Consider the following 19,248-nt stretch of genomic DNA (forward strand, 5'->3'; position numbering starts at 1 on the left):
CTGGAAAATGTCTAAGATGAATCATTCTGAAGTGACCAAGCCATTAAATCACAGACTGTCTGGCCCTGCGTTCCCCACCTCTGGTCCACCAAGCTACTAGTATGCTGAAAATTGTCTGGACGTGGGATGCACAACAGAGGCAGTCGTTTGTATTAACCAACCAGTAACTGAGCGTGTTCTTTATTTACCACCTGAAGACATTAACACCCGACCAGTAAGTACCTGTGCCAAGGCTGTTACTGAGCTGTTCTTCAGCTGATATATGGGTAGGCAGCCTCTCTACAGACCTCGGGAGACCTTTCATAAGATTTTTTTTATGCAGTCAAGCTTTTCTTCAAGAACTATAGCAACAGGATGCACAGCAAAAGGATGTCAACAGACATGAGATTTAGCAAGGGAAATTCTGGCTATATATAAAGGGGATGAAGGGTTCACAATGAGAGTGGTGCAGCACTGAAACTTTTCCGGGGAGGATGCAGAACCTACACCCTTGGAAATAATCAAAATTCAACTGGACAAGGCCCTGAGCAACCTGATCTTTGAAATTTGTCCTTGCTTTGATCAGGAAGGGGGACTAGACACCTCCAGAGGACCCTTCCAACCTCAGTCTTTCTATGATTCATTGTCAATATTCCTTTCAAATGTGAACTTTACTTTCCCTTGGGGGCTGACCAGCTGGAAGGCAGCTTTGCAGAAGTGGACCTAGGAGTCCTGGTCGACAACAAGCTGAATATGAACTAGCAATGTGCCCTCGCAGTAAAAGCCATCCTGGGCTGCACTGGGAAGAGTGCTGCCGGCAGGTTGAGGGAGGTGATTATTCCCCTCTGTTCAGTACTGGTGAGGTGGCACCTGGAGTACTGTGTGCCATGCTGGGCTCCCAGAGAAGAGACACATGGATACACTGGAGTGGGTCCAGCAAATGACTGTGAAGATGGTTCATGAATTGCAGCATCTGACATAGGAGGAGAAGCTGGCAGAGCTGGGATTGTTCAGCCTGGAGCAGAGAAGGCTGTGGTGGTATCTTATCAATGTGTACAAATACCCGAGGGGGGGAGTAAAGAAGAGGGAGCCAGACTCTTCTCAGAGGTGTCCAGTGACAGGATGGATGGCAATGGGCACAAATTGAAATCAAGGACATGCCATTTAAACAGAAGAAAAGGCTTTTTTACTGCGAAGGTGCTCAAACACTGGAACAGGTTTCCAGGGTGGTTGTGGAGTCCCCATTCTTAGACACTGGACGATATTCAAAACCAGACTGGACATGGCCCTGAGACACCGGCTCTAGGAGATGCTGCTTTATGTAGAGGCATTGGACTGGACAATCTCCAGAGCTACCTTCCAACCTCGGTGGTTATATGATTCTGTATCATGCGCCGGGTCTGGCTATGGCTGCTTGGGATGCTGTTCGTCACCAGGATTGCCGTCATTCAGGAGTATTCTCCATCGGGCCAGCTCTCGCCTTCTCCCTTGCCCCATGCTTGGAACTCATGTGTCTCTGGAGCACCACCACAGCAGCCAAAGACAAGCATCAGCATTTGTGGGGCTTGTTTGTGATCTAACTCATAGACAATGCTCACTGCTTATCCCATTCACATCAGAATTGTGCCTGTCCCTGCCTAGCACTCTCCCAGGATACTTCTAGCTTCTGGAAAATAGTATTGGGTACAAATGGCCAACACTTCTCATCATTTGCACTCAGAGAGGTGCTGAAGAATAATGCCATAGGAACAAAGCAATCCTCACCTCCTCCAGCCTGTCTTCAATGGAAGGGCTTAGTCCTTCCAACACCTGGGTGCCTCCTATAATGTGCTGGGCCTGTTGAAGCTCTTGGGTTCCAAAGAGACAATCGGCGCTGCAGTGCTGCTTCCAGGGCAGGCTCACCGCTGGTATCATCCTGAAATGGCTAAAACTAATGGGGAATAGACATACTTGAATATGGCAGGGAAAGGACCTTACACAGAAAATGTATTCAGGCAGTCCCATGGAAAAAATGTATTTCAATTTTAATTGTGTAAAGAAATAATCCCTGTACGCTAATGTTGCTTGGTAACAGGTTTGCATTCTCCGAGTACTTGAGAATGACATGGATTCAAATGACGGGCCCCATTGTTGCACGTGTGAAACGATTTGGTGGTCTCAGCTTAGACAGCAGTTGACAGAAATATGCATCGTCGCAGTTGGCATTAATTGGCATCGTCAGTGGAAGTCTCAATGGGGAGGTGCAGGTGTAAATAGCATAGCGTCAAAGCTGGCCATTTCCCCTTCTTTGTCGTTTCTTCCAATTGCCGGGGAGGTGTTTCCCAGTTGCTCACTGTAGGGTGGGTGAGTCACAGTCCAGCATCTTTCATCATCATTAGACTCAAAAATTAGCATTCATCTAAATGAAATGTAGAACTACTCAAATAATCCATGGCACAAGCCCCTTAGCGTGCATAAAGACCCCCTTGTGCTTCAAAAAAATGAGCAGCCTCTAGGCTTCAAATGTTAACCCAAAGTGGTTTCATTCAGACTTCTATTTTGACAGCTATTCAGAAAGCCAACGTTTGATAATTCATAGCTGTCCAGGAAAACATTGGCCTCCTGAAAGCCCAAAAAAGTGGAAATTTGAAAGAAAACACTTAGGTTTATTTATTGAAGCCAAAGGGCTATTATCTTCTAAAACACCAAGAAATCTTTACATGCTGAGGGAATTATGCTTGAGGATTTACCTTCACACATTTACATTTAAAAGGATCTTTCATTTGGGTTTGTGGGTTTTTTTCCGCTTCTAACAACTCTGATAGGTTTACTGCTCTTTGTTCATAATGGTTAAAAGAAAATTAAAGGTTATTCTGAGAAACTCCAGACAGTCATTTCTGTGCCTTTTACCTCATAAAGCAGTCTTTTTACTGTCAAACACATTTTCAGGTTTATTTATGAAGCATTGGTGACATTCAGTGTTCAGTTAAAGTACTGTAAGTTAATCACTTTTACATGTTGTACTCAGTTCTTCACCTTTATAGCTTGCTTGTTTGGGGCTTTTTGCTTTTTTTGAGCTGGTGATGCAAGGTTGTGAAATCTTGTTTCACTAGCTGACCACGCGTATATAGTGCTTCTGATCGGAATGCTCTGTTTGTGTCCTTCCAGGCTGTTGATATTCTTTTGCAGCATGGAGCTTATGTGAATGTTCAGGACGCAGTTTTTTTCACCCCGTTGCATATTGCTGCGTATTATGGCCATGAACAGGTAACTAAATGGGAGAATTTCAGAAAGCTGAGAAGTGGAACAGTGAAGCCATGATATGTTTAGTGTTAGACATTTTTGCATTACGTTCCAGAAGGCCCTGAAAAGGCCTCACATTCTGAAGTTATGCTTGTGAGTCAATCTCTGGGAGCTCTCAGAGTCTGAATATCAACAGGAATTGTCTACATTTTAATCTTCTGTGCTGGACCTCAGCAAAAATTGGTATCTTCCCCTCTAGACCTCTTGAAGGAAAAGATTGTCTCATTAGCTTTGGTATTCTATAAACAGACTCGAACCCAAAGGCATGTTTCATTTGAGGTGTTTCTTCATCCCACATTTCAGAGCTTGCATAAGAAATGGGCGTATACTTTCTTAAACCTCTCCAAGGAAGTGAACGTCACTTCCCTGTAATAACTAAATGGCAAATCTATTGGTTTTTCCTTAGAATTCACAAACTAAATTGTAGCCGCTTTTAAGTTAATGGAAACAACGATAATTTAGAGAGCAGGATGTTCATGAGGTGCTGTGCGCATGACAAGTCCAGCTGTGCTTGCTTCGTTCACACAGATCACAGACTTACTGAAACATCATGCGAAGTTCTGACCAAAGCTGGCATCGAACTTCCCAATTCTCTTTCTTTTGCTGGAGTATAATCGACATACGGTTAATCTAGAAGTCCAGTCATTTGCCTTGAATAGCCCTGTTATGTGAAATGTAATAATGAGCCTATTTTGGCTTATGGAAGTCATTTCCTAGACGTTTCTTTGGCTGAAAGCATGTATTCTGGGATATTTTCAAGTTTCGAAGGGTGACCTATAGGTAGAGTATATTTTTCATTTCAGTGACATGTTACTTCAAGTTCCTTGAGGGGTAGTTGTAGGAAAAGCTTTTGAAATAACAGAGTCCAGATGCACAGATGATTGAAAATGCTCTCCTTGTGTGGCTGAGTGACAGCCAGGGAGTGAACCACGGGTGTGTTCCTGAGATCTGTCTCTTCATATATATGCGCCTCATCATGCAGTAACATTGAGAAACTCCTTGCATGTTGGGCTGAGAGATTAGTTTGCTTATTTGCCATAAGCCGCTTCTGAACAAATAGTCACAGTCTTGTGAAATTGTGCTAAAAGCACATATGGTGCTCTTGTGATAAGAGGCAGTGTTCGGAAAGCGAGCTAGGGCTCTGACACTTGCGGACTTTGAGGGCATTTGCTTTATTATGCTCACTGGTCAGTTAAACAAATACATGCGTCTTGTGTCTGGCGCTTTACCGTGCATAACATTTTAGAGAATGAGCACTCGCTTTTGGAAATGTTAATATTTTTATAGATATGTAACTTAAAAATGAGTTTTCTATTGACTCTCCTCTCCCTGTTTTCACTTTAAAGAGATGCCCGCATACATTATTACCCAATGCAATATTCTACCAGATTTTGTCAAAAGATTTATTTTCATGTGATATTTTAATGAGCCTTGATGAAATATTTAGGTAACCCACCTCTTACTGAAGTTCGGAGCTGATGTGAATGCAAGTGGTGAAGTTGGAGACAGACCTCTCCATCTGGCTTCTGCCAAAGGCTTTCTCAACATTACAAAGCTTTTGATGGAAGAGGGAAGCAAAGCTGATGGTAAGAAAAAATATCTTAAAAAAATAACTTTAACGTTGTATTTTATAAACAGTGTCAGCCCTGGAATCTTGAATTCAGCTTCCTAACACATACTTGGGGTGTGTTTGTGTATTGCCTTTGGCAACTGAAACAAAAAAATAATAGTGGGAGAGTTTTTTTCACTTCTTAAGTATGCTTGGTTTGTCATCTTACCTGTATTCTGTTTCCATTAATAAGTTAGAGGTGAAAAACAGCAGCAGAAACAAAATTAAGATTAATATACAGGGGTAGCTTACTATTGAGACACTCATCCAATGAGAGGACATGCAGCCGTGGGGTATGTATCTCCAATCAAAATTACTTCAATGCATAGTGAACTCCTGGGAAATGAGATACAGATGAAGGATTTTAAGTCAAAATTATAGAGCAAGTAATTTAAAATAATTCAGATGAGAAATTGCAAATGGGTCACAAACAATTCCACAGAAAATGGAATCTTTTTAGCACATGCTTCGTTACGCTACACAAGCTTTATACGCTTCATTGTGAGACATCTTCTATAAGAGAAAGTTTGTGTGTGAGAGACATAGTGGGTTGGACAGATACAAAAGTCTGTTAGCATCCTTCTGGTATTCTATGAAAGTTCGGAATCTGTGCATTCTGTTTACAGGTGATCTCATGCTGATGCCAGTAAGACTATAACATTACAGTTCAGTGCTGTATTTTTTGCATGTGCTGCAATTGAAATTCTTTTCCATTGTAATTAATATTAGCATGCAAGTAATAGTACTGCTGAATTCTTACGCTTGCTCCTCTGTTCCCTCTCCTTATGCTGTTCCAGCAATGTAGAAGGCACAAGGCGTACCACACTCCAGCCTTACTTTTCCATCGCCGTGACACTTGATCACAGGCATGTGCATACCCACTTGTGGCCGCATCCTACAAAGTCTTATCAATGCTAAAACTTAGGGGTCACATTTTATGCATGTTATACATATTAATGCAGAGGTTCTTACATACTAAACAACATTAAAGTTATTTGGAAATTAATTTCTTATCCTCAGAAGAAGAGAAAAAAAAGTTTTTTGAAAAGGAACAATAAACTACTTGCAAAAGTAATGCTCTTGAATACATCTTTGAACCACATCATTACTCTTGTTAACTTATATCTACAAGGTAAAACCTTGGTCCATGTGAAGTCTATGGAAAAACTCCATTAATTTCAATGGGGTTAGGATTTTGCCTAGGGATATCACAATTTGATCTTGGAAAAGCAGAGCTGGAAAAACAAGAAACAAAGAAAAAAAAAGAACACCTTTGCTGCAAGAATGCTGCATGTTATAGAAAGAACAAGAAGTTATCAACATTCTTCAGTTGCTGCTTCTCGATCTGGTATCCTACACGATGTCTGGTTCCAGTCGATGTACATAGCTACTCATGAATTCAAGCCGATAGAGCGTAACAGGGGAAGGTGGAACAGTGGTGCTGTACAGCCACATTGAAAGCACGTTAAATTGCCAGGCTCAGTTCTTTCCTAATCTCACCCGGTCAATACCCCAGGAGAGGACAGTGGAGTGGTCATTTTGCTCAAGTTCTGTGCTCTCAAGCCTACAGTCCTCGGTGCCGACTCTGTGAAGCACTGCCATTCCTGAACAGCTGTTACAGCAGGGACGAGAGCCCATGAGGCTTCTTCATGCTCAGTATGCCCACTAGTGCCAAAAGCAGCATCGTTCGTATGCCCTTCTTCCTACTCTGCTGGTGGCACTAAGACTGTGTTTCTCCCCAATTTCGTTTTCTCTGCTAGATTTTAACAGTATAAATTTACCATATTCTCTGTGAGCCTTGCCTACAGTACACACATCCTACTTGCGCAGTAAAAAAAGCGTGGAGGGAAACAGCATGACTCAGCTTTGTAAGTACTTTTTTCAATAGTGAGCTCTTGATGTTTCAGTCTCGGTGTGTGTGCACTGAACTGATATAATTATAATAAAGTGAGGGAAAAGAATAGACGTTCACTCACCATAACAAGGCAGTGGGAGGTTCTCTAACAGTTAGATAGTTTATTCCAAAAGGAAAAGAATCTGGGACACTGTTTCAGACTCTTTTCTTTAGATTCGGAATCTTCAGCCTTGGGAAAAAAAAAAAAAAAAGAAGACTGGAAGCAGGAAGTCTTTTACTCACAAAGTAGCACAATTTGAAACTTGGTATAAATATAGCAGCAGAGGAACAACTCTTAAATGCCTAGGAATGAAACTAATTGGCAAAATAACCTGAAGAAATTTTAGCAGTATTCTGCGCAGACCAGTAATTGGTGTCACAAACTTGAACTGTTTCTTTTAACATAACCTGACTGACTCGTTGATCAGCTCTGAGGCCATGGCAACTGAAGAAAAACAGTGGCCACTGAATCAGAGTGAAAAGGTCAGAACACTGCTGAAATATAGCGACATTTGCAGTCTAACAATAGCCAAAGTTGTTCTTCAGCCCAACCACAGCATATAAGAAAAACATATAAAAGAAATGTATTGCCCATGTATATATCATCACAAATGTTCATATTTTACATATGCATGTATATAAAACCAATATGTTGCAAGTACAGTCGGTTCTCCAGATGCTGATCTCAGAATTTGTCTTAACATAAACACTGTAGGGAAGGACTAAGTGAATTCTCTGTATTTTCAGAAATCACATAAGGTCTTTCAAGCATATTTCTTGAGGTATTGATCAGATTCCTTTCAGCTCCAAAATAATTTTAAGCTCATTATTATATCTCAAAGACCAGCGTGCCATTACAAGCTGCTGTCATTTAAAGTGCCTTAACTATCTTGAGATTTTTACAAACTGATTTAGTGTGGAATTTCTCATTTCTGTTTTTAACAACTTCTATGCCCTTCTTTCTTTTTTCACACCTTTCAAACCCGTAGAGATTTTTTTTTGCATTACTGAGTCAATATGATTGCTACCAACTTGCATTATTTATTCTGTCCAGTTCATTTTTATATTTTAGAACATCCAAATGTTAGAATGTAGCAATAATTGGGGTACAAAGTATCACTTCACAGTTTTTGATTCATTCTTGTAATCTGGTAGATTTTTTCTAGGATAATTGTAATAAACAAAGCAAAGAGAAGGGTTTTTTTTTCTTCAAGTAAAGTAGAAAAGGAAGTTCATTACAATGAGAAACCATCAGTATTCCTAAATAGCCATTCTCTTTCCTCATTTCATCGGACTGAACTCCTTTTGTCTCCTTCTTGCTTTTCTTGTAGCTTCACTACGTCCACACCTATCTTTTCTCTGTACAGTTTCTAAGAATGAATATTCAGCACCACGTGTTAGATCCAGGTGACTCGCTGGTTTTAGCAGTAGCCTGGCTATGGTCCTGAGCGTGAGGGGTGTGCTGTCGAGCCCTTTAGGTATCAGAAGGGTATGTGTTTGGGTCTCAGGACTTCTGAACCAAAGTCCAAGTCACCTAACTGTTTGTTGTTTCTCAGTCTCACCTGCCACTTACATGAAGGAAGGTAAACTTGATTACTGAAAATAAAGAGCTGTGGTTTTCGCCTGTTGTTGTGTTATCAGCTGGCCTGATTGTACGGCCACACTTCTGCTGGTGTCCTAACGCTCTGGCAGAAAAAGAAATGGGCGAATGAAAGGTGGGGCTTTTTAAGAAGTAATGGTAATTCAGAATTGTCAGTATGTTCCGCTTTTTTTTTTATGTTCCATTTCTGACTGCCATGACAGTTGCACTATCTATCCTCAATTTAATATAAAAATACTTAAAAATCTCAATTTGAAGAACTGTCCTGTACTCTTATTTAGTAATTCCTGAATCGATACGATGTACTTTTTTGCCATAACTCCATTCTGAAGTTTTTTTGACTGATTTAGTTTTGCCTTGACTCTGGAATTCTTCTTAGACAATATTCTAGTTTACCTGTCATGTTTCATTTAGAAATCAAAAAGCCATCAATTAAAACAAAAGCCATCACCCCGTGTTGTAGTTAGATATCCTTCCAGGGGCAAAGGAGACGGCTTGCAAGTATTTGGCATTATTTCCAACTGCATAAACAAAGAAGATCTATGTCTCCCTCCTTGCTCCACCTTACACCTCGTTGTGCTGTAGAAGCTCGTGGCCGTGAGACCCCTGGTGTCCTTCAGGCCATTCTGTGGGTTCTAAAACGCTGACATTTATTATTATAAAACTTTGACATTTATTTCCCTCTTATTTATTGCACTTCAGAATGAATCTGTGTCTGGTACCACATCATAATAAAAAATAAAGGCTAACATGTCACACAAATCTATAAAGTGATGAATTCTTTTGGAATAGAGAAATAAAGCAGTTTCATTTTCTTTACTCCTTTTAATATAAGACTGCTAGGAACGTTAGTGGGAGCCGTTAATGAAATTTGCAGGCCACAGGCTTAATGTAAGTTACAGAAATTCCTTTTTTTCTTTTTTTTTGGCCTGAAACGGAATTCATCTTTGGAACTATCTGTCACTAGACATCAGTGAAGTTATAAGTTCAGCTCATTTTAAAGGACTGTCCATTTCTGTGAGCATTCAGCATTACTTCAGAAAAGTTTTAAAAGAGATTTATTTTAATTTTGATTGTTCTTTCTGCTCACAGAGAATCAAGAGAAGACAGAACCTCAGAATGTGTTTGGTTTACACTTTGTCCCAAGGAGACTCAGCTATAGGAAATAATTTTTCCTGAGATATTTGTCAAAGTTGTGCTTAAAAGCCTGTGTAGTACAAGTTTGGAGACAGATTATTCCTTAGAAGTCTATTAATTTATTGTAAACTGTCTCAAAGATCTGGTGCCAGACCAAACTGAGAACTAAATATTGCACAAAATGGACTGGATTTGTCAGTGCTCTCCCTTATGATATCAACCAGTTATGGCTATTCTATCTTTAAACATAGAAAGAAATACACTAAGAATCACAGAAACACACGCTCTCTTTTCAAAGCGACTAAAGACCTTTTTTGGATAATCGAAACAGTATTTGTATGTCTCTGTACCAATGGAGAAGTCTGCCTAGAGCCTTGCCCACTCTCTTCTCTGCTTGCTACTGGGTGGACTAAGAAAGAGCCGGCCAGGTAAATCCATACCCATTTCAGGCATGCCTAAGAAGGTTCCCAGGTGCTGGAATGCAATTGCCTACCCTGGAAACATGCAGAAGGCTCCCTGGCTAACTGTCAGTCTCAAACAAGCCCTGCCTGGGTCGCGGATCTTCCAGGGGCAGCTCCCTGGGGGACAGGTTGCTGCTATTGGTAGATACCAGCAGTTCTGTGATCCTGGCCTCGATGCCAGGCAGGTTCCCAGTCGTGGTTCTGTTATCAGTAGACATGCAGCCCTAGTCTCGCGCCGTTCACTTGATAAGAACTATTCTCAAGACTTGTTGGGTTTATATTGTTCTATTACAGAATCATTTTTAAAGAGAAGCCCATGATAAGAAGCATGCAGTATTACTGCTTGCTACACTGAAACGAGAGCAGCCAAAATTAGATGGTTTCAGAAATGTGAATTTGCTTCTGCAAACTAACTGAAACAGCATTTTGACGTAACAGATCACTTACTGACTGGTTTCCAAGTGCTTTGCAAATCTTCAAGAATGAATCTTGGTCTTACTAAAAGCCAATTGAATCGATGAATTTTTGAAATTCCCTCATTACTTGCTAATACTGACTATTCTACAACAACCCTATTATTTCACCCAAAATGTCTGAGAATATGAGCTAGCCAGGAGCTTAAGAAATCACATCAAATGCAAATCCTTCGTGTACATATGCTTATTTGAGAGGTATTTAGAGTAAATTAGTTTCGGTTTTCTTTTGCTTTTAATCTTACGCTGTTGTGTGTTGATTAAAGCAACTGTTTTTGCAGGTAGAAGGATACAAGAATTGGTCTTCAGAAATTTAGGAAAAAAAAGGACTTCTATTTGATATATTTATTTAAGTTGTGTGCAACATATGCATGTTTTTGTGACATAAAGCACTGAAAAGGGCAAATCTCTTAAACAAAACAATACCGTTGGAACTCACATTGTTTGTTTCCCGGATGAAATTATGTTGAACCAACAGAGATAAATACCATTCCTGCCCCACAATGTCTCTAATTTTGGCCTTTCTTTTATAGTTTAATGTTATGTCAAAGAATGCGCTAATCTTCTTAAATATGTGAAGGGCATATGTAATCATCCTTGCAGGTGAAGAGAGATGTTGAGCAAAATGAAAACATTGGTAATCCAGAAGTTTGAATGAATCTCCTCTTCCTTTCTTGCCTTTTATGTATTTATATTCTAAGTGACTGTGAAAAACATATCCTTATTATGTCTCCTTTATTTTGTTTAAATTTCTTTTTTGTAACTGTATAACTGTATCAAGACTCCTTGATTCTGCTACTCAAGGAACTAACATAAACCTTAAAATCAACTGGATTTTCCATTCCTAAGACCAACAATGAAGTATGTTTCTTCCTAGTGTGTGTAATTAATAACTGTTGTTCCATGCATTTGGAATAACTCAGTCAATCGTTTTCTTACATATAGCAACTACATATCTTACTTTTGCCTCACACTGTAACACACTGACAGCAGTTGTTCTTTCTAAGGGTCATTTATAACTCGCGACTCATTCATGGAAAGCTACATGGAAACATTCAATTCACCTGCTACTTGGAGAAAGCAAAAAGTCATCTTAACAGTACACTAGAGATGACACTGAGTAATGTAGTTTTGATATATGAAAGCTCACAGAAATTTCAATTCTAAAGAAATAGGACCATAAATATTTTTGTAGGAGATTTTATAACATATATGCACAACGCATAAAGTGTCACTAAATATCCAAAATAATCTATGTTAAGTATAAAATATTTCCTTTGGTCTCTTTCTGGATCAAATGACAGTGAATGCTCAGGACAACGAAGATCACGTTCCTCTGCACTTCTGCTGTCGATTTGGACACCATGAAATTGTAAAGTTCCTACTGCAGAGCAGCTTTGAAGTTCAGCCCCACGTGGTGAACATCTATGGAGACACACCTTTACATCTGTGAGTCACACGGAGCAGCTCTCTTTTACACGGGTTGGGCCTGATGAGAAAGCCGGTGTTGTTAACAACTCTTTACTGACTTCATCTTCAGCGCGTGTTACAATGGAAAGTTTGAAGTTGTCAAGGAAATAATTCAGCTCTCCGGAACAGAAAGTCTCACTAAAGAAAATATATTCAGTGAAACAGCTTTCCACAGGTGAGATGTTTAAAACACCGTTATCGATAGAATTCCACTTAGACATGCATGTAATACAACACCCAAAATAACAGATGTCTCCCCAACAGCCAAATGAGAAACCAAGCAAGCAGTGAGCTCAGGCTGGAGGGTAAGTGTGTATCTGGAGATACAGGAGAGGACGTGAAGTAAGAGGTGGCACCAGACAGTGAATAGAGAGAGAGCAAGCGAGAAAGAGAAAGGTAGAAAGGTTTGTCAACGTGTGTATGAATAACAGGTTCTCTTTCTGTCCAGTTTGGAAGCTGAGTTTGGAGCCTGTTCTGCCTAGAATTCTGCTGGAGTCTAGATATTCTAAATTAGAAACGAGGTGTCAGAATAGTTTGGTGATGATGCTGTAAGTTTGTAAAGTGTTGTTTAAGAGGCACTTTGCAAAACAGACTGCATTAATTTCGCATAGCTGTGCAAAATTAATTTATTCAAGAATAATTGGAATGTTTCTGAAATGACAGAAATGAACATGCTTTGGTGGATTAATCATGCATTTGCACATTTCTAAAGATCCTTTATTCTATTGCTACATTTTTATCTCTATGCAATTCTTTTTAAATTTTTGGCTACCCAAAGTATTTGTCCTTTTATGGACTATAGCATTCACTTTCCCCTTTATTTTTGCAGTGCTTGCACCTATGGAAAGAACATAGAACTTGTAAAATTTCTTCTTGACCAGAATGTTGTAAGCATCAATCACCAGGGAAGAGATGGACATACAGGTAACATCATCATCCTTCTTGTGGATGAGTGCACCAGCACCAAAAAATTTGGAAGCTATATACACAATCAGGATTTCCAGGGTAATTCCCATGATAATTTGATGATCAGCATCCAATTACCTTTAGGACAGATCTCAACTTATTTGAAATAGGTTTGCAGGCAGGCATAGAAGTGATAAGAGTTTTGTGAGGATATGTCAGGCTCGTTAGCTTGTATACGAGTAACAAAACCTGATGTAAAATGATTGTCCCATGGTTAGGTTTCTAAGCAGTTTAAGAAGTGGGCCCGAGTATTGTTCTGCTAGGGACTGGGCATGTAGGACATAGCGTCTGAAGGGCCACACACCTCCACATCCTTACTGTAGGGAATGAAAAAAGAGCCTTCTTTGTTTCTACTTGCTTTTCCTCCCGTACAAAGTTGTTAAATGTGATTTGCAGGCGGAAGAGTAAATGCTGACATGTTGTGTAGCAGGTAACAGATTGGTTCTTGCAGTGTTAATATTTTATTTGCACCTATTGCCTCAGGTATTTTTTTATAATATATTCCTTTATCGAGGAAATCAATTTGTGCTTTATAGTTGTTGCTGCAAGCCTTATCATGATGTTCTGACAGTTGTGCTTACCATGCTTCTCTGATGTTCTAGGATTACACTGTGCTTGCTACCATGGTCATATTCGACTTGTACAGTTTTTACTGGATAATGGCGCTGATATGAATCTGGTAGCTTGTGATCCCAGCAGGTCCAGTGGAGAAAAGGATGAGCAGACCTGTTTGATGTGGGCTTATGAGAAAGGTATTTCAATTTTCTATTTTCTGCTACAAAATCCATAAGAACAGTACAGGAAGGAGAGAACTGTACAAAATAACCCCTCAGTCCCTGTAGACTAAGAGCTCTCACCATCTGCTTTCCAGTTCCTGGCATGAAGGGTTATAAAAACCAGCCCCTTCCTTTATCTTCTCAGATGCTCTGTTAAACATCAGCTTAATTCAAAACAAACTCAAAGACAGGAGTATTTATGTGCTGCTAAAATAGAAAATACACAGCCTGCTCAGAAAAGCCTATTTCTCCCTCTGGTATGTGCACGAGGAGTTTTAATTTTATTACTGAAGGAGCCATTACAAGGAGCAATGAATCAGAGCCAGTAGTCTTAAATTCTTGTAAATATGGATCAAAGCAAGGCATTTTCCATGGTTCCTGTTATACTGTCCTATATGTACAGCAATGTGTCAGTTTTCTGTCTTGTTTTTGACTCCACGCAAATAAAAAGCTTTATTTCTTCCTGAAAAAGTTTTTGGTGCTTGCATCCACTTATGGATTTCATCAGTGTTCGAGCGCCACGGATTTATGTGGGACACCCTTCAGTTTATTCTTCCTGGGGTTGCGGTTGCACCCCCATGGACTGTCGAAGGGTATTTAGCTGTCTCTTCGTTGCTTTGGTAAAGAAGCGACCATCATCTTCTTTGGGTTAGCATTCATGTTAATGGTAGTGACAACACTCGAAACATTTAGTTCAATCATCCCCTGCATTTTGATGTCCAGAAAGCTGCTGCCTGTAAAAAGCTGTCCTTGATTTAAACGCCTGTGTTTTAAAGAATTGTTCCATTGTGCTGAGACTCTGGTGTGAGCTCATGCCCCCGGCAGCCTGGTGAGTCAGCAGGACTTCTTTCCTGCAGAAGGCAGCTTCTGATAACAGGATGCGAGTCAAAAGAAAAGCCTCCGTTTCCTCGAGCCCCCTCAAGAGTCGGAGTTGTAAGCTTTTTGCAGGACCCTAGAAGATCTAGCAAACAACCTTTCCATAACAGGTGGTCTTTCCCTGGCTTATTACAAGCCAAAAAGTTTGTACTCATTCGGGTATTAGTGAAAAACACCCTTAAAGAAATGCCAACAAACTTTGCAACAGAAGAAGCAGGACACGGTAGATAGCATTTGGTACCCGATCCAGTCATCATGACCTCAGTACAAATGCGCATCTTCTCCCCCTCTCCTTGCCCGCTCTCGTCTTCATAGGCAGCAGACAGGAACGTTTCCCATCAGCCGGGTGTCCCAAGAAGCAGCGCTGAGCCCAGCTCTTGACAGCGAGCACAAATCAGCAACCCAAAAATGCTCTTTCCTGTGTGTTTTCTAGGGGATGGGGGAAAAAGTTGAGGGATTCTGGGACGTTCCCCTGCCTCCAAAAGCATTGCAGTACTATTTATTATGAGAATTACTGTAATATAGTAAAACTACGAGTTTCAAAGGCATTTCAAAAACCTGATATTGGCAAAATACTCTGTATGAAATTGATGAGGGAAAACGCATCTTTGAAAGGTTTAGAAAAGAATTTGGAATGTTGCCAAGCAGAGCTTTGTGCTGCTAGCATCCGAGAGCATGTGTGCTGTGCGTACACTGCTCTCTTCTGGTTCCTTGCAAAGGAGAACGATGAGTGTAGCACTGTCTGCAGCAATATAGTGCACTAATTGTGTCCAGTTTCGGACACCAGGAATGAAATATTTTCAGCCACTGGTTGTCCTTGTAATGCCTATTGAAGACTATTGTCAACTTTCACTGTAGGATTTCTGTAGCAGGGTTTTTTCTATTGCCATATATCACATTTTAGCATTAGGTGGACTCATGAAAATAACATGCTTTTTTTTATTAGCAGGTATTTCCTTATCTTTCTGTAGTTAAGAATCATAGTATGTTTCAGATTAGTGCCAGTGTGTCTGTTTATGTTTTATAGGCACATTGTACATTGTTTTAAAAATCCCCTGATTTTGTATAAATCAATTTAAAAAAAAAAAAAAAAAGGCAACCACAAACCACTATCGCATTTACCTGCAAATCCTTATATTTCTGTTTCTTTCTTAGGTCATGATGCCATTGTGACCCTTCTGAAGCATTATAAGAGACCTCAAGACGAATCACCCTGTAATGAATACTCACAACCTGGAGGAGGTATGGTCTGAGAAATCGCTTTATTCTCTAACCGAAGGGTCTGATCCAAAGCCTGCTGAAGTCTCTGGGAATGTTCCACGGGTGTCAGGGAGTTTTGGATCAATTCTGTCTGGCACAAAGAAAATTAGTGTCATGAGAAACTCCATTTTCCAGGTACCCTTTACTTATGTCAAAATTCTTCCTTTATCTTAAAATAGAGTTGTCACTTTGTATTACTCCCTAGAAAGAAAAGCTAAAAGCTGTGAGATGAAGATCAATCCCTAGTAATCATTACTCATACCTTTTTACATCCTTAATGCCTTGCTTAGCCATTCTCTTTGTGTTGTTTAGCTCTGATGTGTCTTTGATTACTGACATTTGATATATTTCTACACTCAGTCACCTTCATATTTTTTGGTATCTTTGGACGTCTAATTCCCCCTTAGGAAAAATTAATTACCCTTTTTGCTACAAAAATACTCATTTGTATTGGCAAGTGAATGACAAGTGCCAAGAAGGACGTTAACACGTGCAGTTAGATAAACAGAACACTTTGCCGTGTGTAGAGAATGCTGCCTACAGACAGGGTGAATACGTTACACGTGGTGGCTTGTCCAGGTCAGTGACTCCTCCTGCCGTGGAACCGGGAGGAACCCTACCGTCTGCCACAGGACCAATCTGCTTCCTACATAGTTTGACCTGTTGCAGGTTTAGGTTTAGTGTCCCTCACGTGTGTAAACCTTAGGGGACTAAGTTTTTCGGGTACTGGAAATTTATTTTGGTAATCAATCAGCACACCCAGACAGATTTTTTTAATGCCAATTGTTAAAAGAACTCACCTCCCACTTAAGCAGAAAAACAAGAGATGGCATATTTGTTATATGGAGAAAGCTGAGGTCTTTTGGAAAATCTGGTCAGTGAACTAAACAGTGCAATATGCTTGCAGGCCAGTTGTCAGAATTTGTGTATCTGGTCTGAGTTCCTTTACAAAATCTAGCTGATCTAAAAGGCTATGTTGGCTGCCTTTAACACCAGTGAAAGTCAGTATCATTCTGCAGCGTTTAGTGAAGCTGTATACAAATTGCTTTCAAGAACTCAGCAATATAATGTCACAATCATATGTCTTTGTGGGCTTACGTGTATTTCCACGCCTTTAGTATTCATTCTTTAAACAATCATTGCCTCATTAATTTATCAGTACAGATGCTTGTAGTGTCCATAAAATTCCTTCTGTTCTTCTATTTCAGATGGTTCCTACGTGTCAGTGCCATCCCCGCTGGGAAAGATTAAAAGCATGACTAAAGGTATTCTCAATGGCAAGGGAAAACTTGAACTTCTATGCTCTTTTTACCCAAGGTGTTTGTCAGCCTAAACATACTATGCAAGATTCATTATTCCTGGAATTTTCATTGTTCAGAAATGTAGTGATGTGCATAAGCAGCAGCTATATACCTAGGATAATTTTAGGAAACTATATACTTAGCTTTGTTGCTCAGCATCATGATAAATCCTGTATTAATCTTATTTTCATTTACTTTAAAAAGTATATTTATTTTTATTTCTTTGGAGAAAAGGATGTGATTGTGAATTAGCACAAATGAAATACACACATATCCATGAATGCAAACAAATATTTTATTGAATTCTACTGTAAAATGCCTGTATTATCTTTACAACAAAAATTCTGTCCAAAAATAATTTGTTTTAAGCTGAAACACATATAGATGGAACATTCAGATGGACATTTGTACTCTAAAATATTTCATTTTTTGTGGTGCTTTCAATTTTCCACTTCAAATATTCACTCTGGATATAATCAAATCCTTACATCCTTTACACAGCAGCATTGAAATGTTCCATTTACAAATATTCTGATAAACGTTATAGTAATAAACCAACAAGATCAACAAGGTAGAGATGTTTGCTAACTAAATTAAGTTGCAAAATTTAGGTTCCACATGTCACTCAAGAGTCGGTCAGATCTGGAATAACATCCCCTGCATCAATAATGAGCACTAGCTACACAGAAAAAAGGGAACTAATTCTCTGCATAAAGAATTTTATGCGACCATCACATGATACAGGCAGAATATGCTTATGGGACAGTGTTCATCAGCGATAAGATTTTAAAGCCACGGATGCCCAAGGCAACAGTAGTGTTGCAAGTATTTGTCTGTTACTGGGGTTTGCTGTGGTTACCGAAAGAAAAGGGAACAGGATTACCAGTCAACCAATTTACAGAAGGAAAATCAGCTTTTACTGTGCAATGGTTTTGTGAAGTTAAAAGCGTATATTCTGTCCTTCTCCATGACCCTGCATTTTACAAATAGGATAAGTGTTTTCTTTTGCAGAAAAGGCAGATGTTCTTCTCCTCCGTGCTGGTTTGCCATCACATTTCCATCTTCAGCTCTCTGAAATAGAGTTCCATGAGATTATCGGCTCAGGTACCAGCAATAAGAATGCATCTGTTTTAAATGTCTGATATTCATAATAAGTATCTTTGTGCTTATTTACTTTAAACTATTTCAGGGTCTTTTGGAAAAGTATATAAGGGACGATGCAGAAATAAAATTGTCGCAATCAAACGGTAAGTTTGTCGGACCTTTCCATCTTGTTTGGTTAATTACCTAGTTTGAAGTATTAAAAAAACCCCATACTTTATTATATTTTTACTTTACTGTTTTCTCTTGTGTAAATTCTAAGCTATCGAGCCAATACCTACTGCTCCAAATCTGATGTGGACATGTTCTGCCGTGAAGTTTCCATTCTCTGCCGACTGAATCACCCATGTGTGATCCAGTTTGTGGGAGCTTGCTTAGATGACCCAAGTCAATTTGCTATAGTCACTCAGTATATTTCCGGAGGATCGCTCTTCTCCCTGCTTCATGAACAGAAGAGGTATTCCTCTCCTTCTCCGCTTGGGCTTGTGGTACGGAATTCGGAAGACTAGTAAACCTATGCTGATGTAAACATTATTCATTTCAATATAAAACAATAGAGAAAGTAACACAGTAGAAAAATTTTAGCTTTGATTCAGATTATTTGGTGTACAAGGGAAATTAATAAGTAATCACAAAATTGTTATTTAGTCATTATTTTACATTATATATTATGTACATATATATTTTTACACTACATAGATTATATAGCATCATTTTGTATTTAAAACCATTTTAAAGGTTCCATGATTCACAGAGAAAAGCAATTTACAGATAATTCTTGTCTGTTTATTAACTTTGAGTATTTTTTTTTTTCAAAATATAGAACTCTTGATCTGCAGTCTAAATTAATCATTGCTGTAGATGTTGCCAAAGGCATGGAGTACCTCCACAATCTCACACAACCAATCATACATCGTGATTTGAACAGGTAAGTTTCTTTCTTTACCCTAAAAATTCTGGGAATACGAAGCCTCACGGCAGTCTCACCTGTACTTGCAGACTCTTGTAACTGTGCAGTACCTCATTAACACTGATGGAGCCTGGAGGAAGGTCTGCTTGCATC

At 39.4% G+C, this 19,248-nt stretch overlaps 1 protein-coding gene across 1 annotated transcript in view; it reads left to right on the plus strand.

The window, feature by feature from the left end:
• The window catches only part of LOC309672917 (serine/threonine-protein kinase TNNI3K), a gene marked incomplete at both ends in the record, with an annotated part of 92,388 nt that overhangs the window by 20,151 nt on the left and 52,989 nt on the right, over positions 1–19,248 (plus strand). Inside the window, 12 exons of the mRNA XM_082484539.1 lie at positions 3,127–3,225; positions 4,709–4,847; positions 11,740–11,884; positions 11,976–12,080; positions 12,735–12,829; positions 13,474–13,623; positions 15,679–15,765; positions 16,992–17,048; positions 18,096–18,188; positions 18,274–18,331; positions 18,448–18,642; positions 19,009–19,113. Of these exons, the coding sequence (XP_082340665.1) occupies positions 3,127–3,225; positions 4,709–4,847; positions 11,740–11,884; positions 11,976–12,080; positions 12,735–12,829; positions 13,474–13,623; positions 15,679–15,765; positions 16,992–17,048; positions 18,096–18,188; positions 18,274–18,331; positions 18,448–18,642; positions 19,009–19,113 (1,328 nt within the window). The remainder of the gene's footprint in view (positions 1–3,126; positions 3,226–4,708; positions 4,848–11,739; positions 11,885–11,975; positions 12,081–12,734; positions 12,830–13,473; positions 13,624–15,678; positions 15,766–16,991; positions 17,049–18,095; positions 18,189–18,273; positions 18,332–18,447; positions 18,643–19,008; positions 19,114–19,248) is intronic.

This window comes from Vanellus vanellus (assembly GCF_965231255.1).
Source record: "Vanellus vanellus genome assembly, chromosome: 5".
NCBI lineage: Eukaryota > Metazoa > Chordata > Aves > Charadriiformes > Charadriidae > Vanellus > Vanellus vanellus.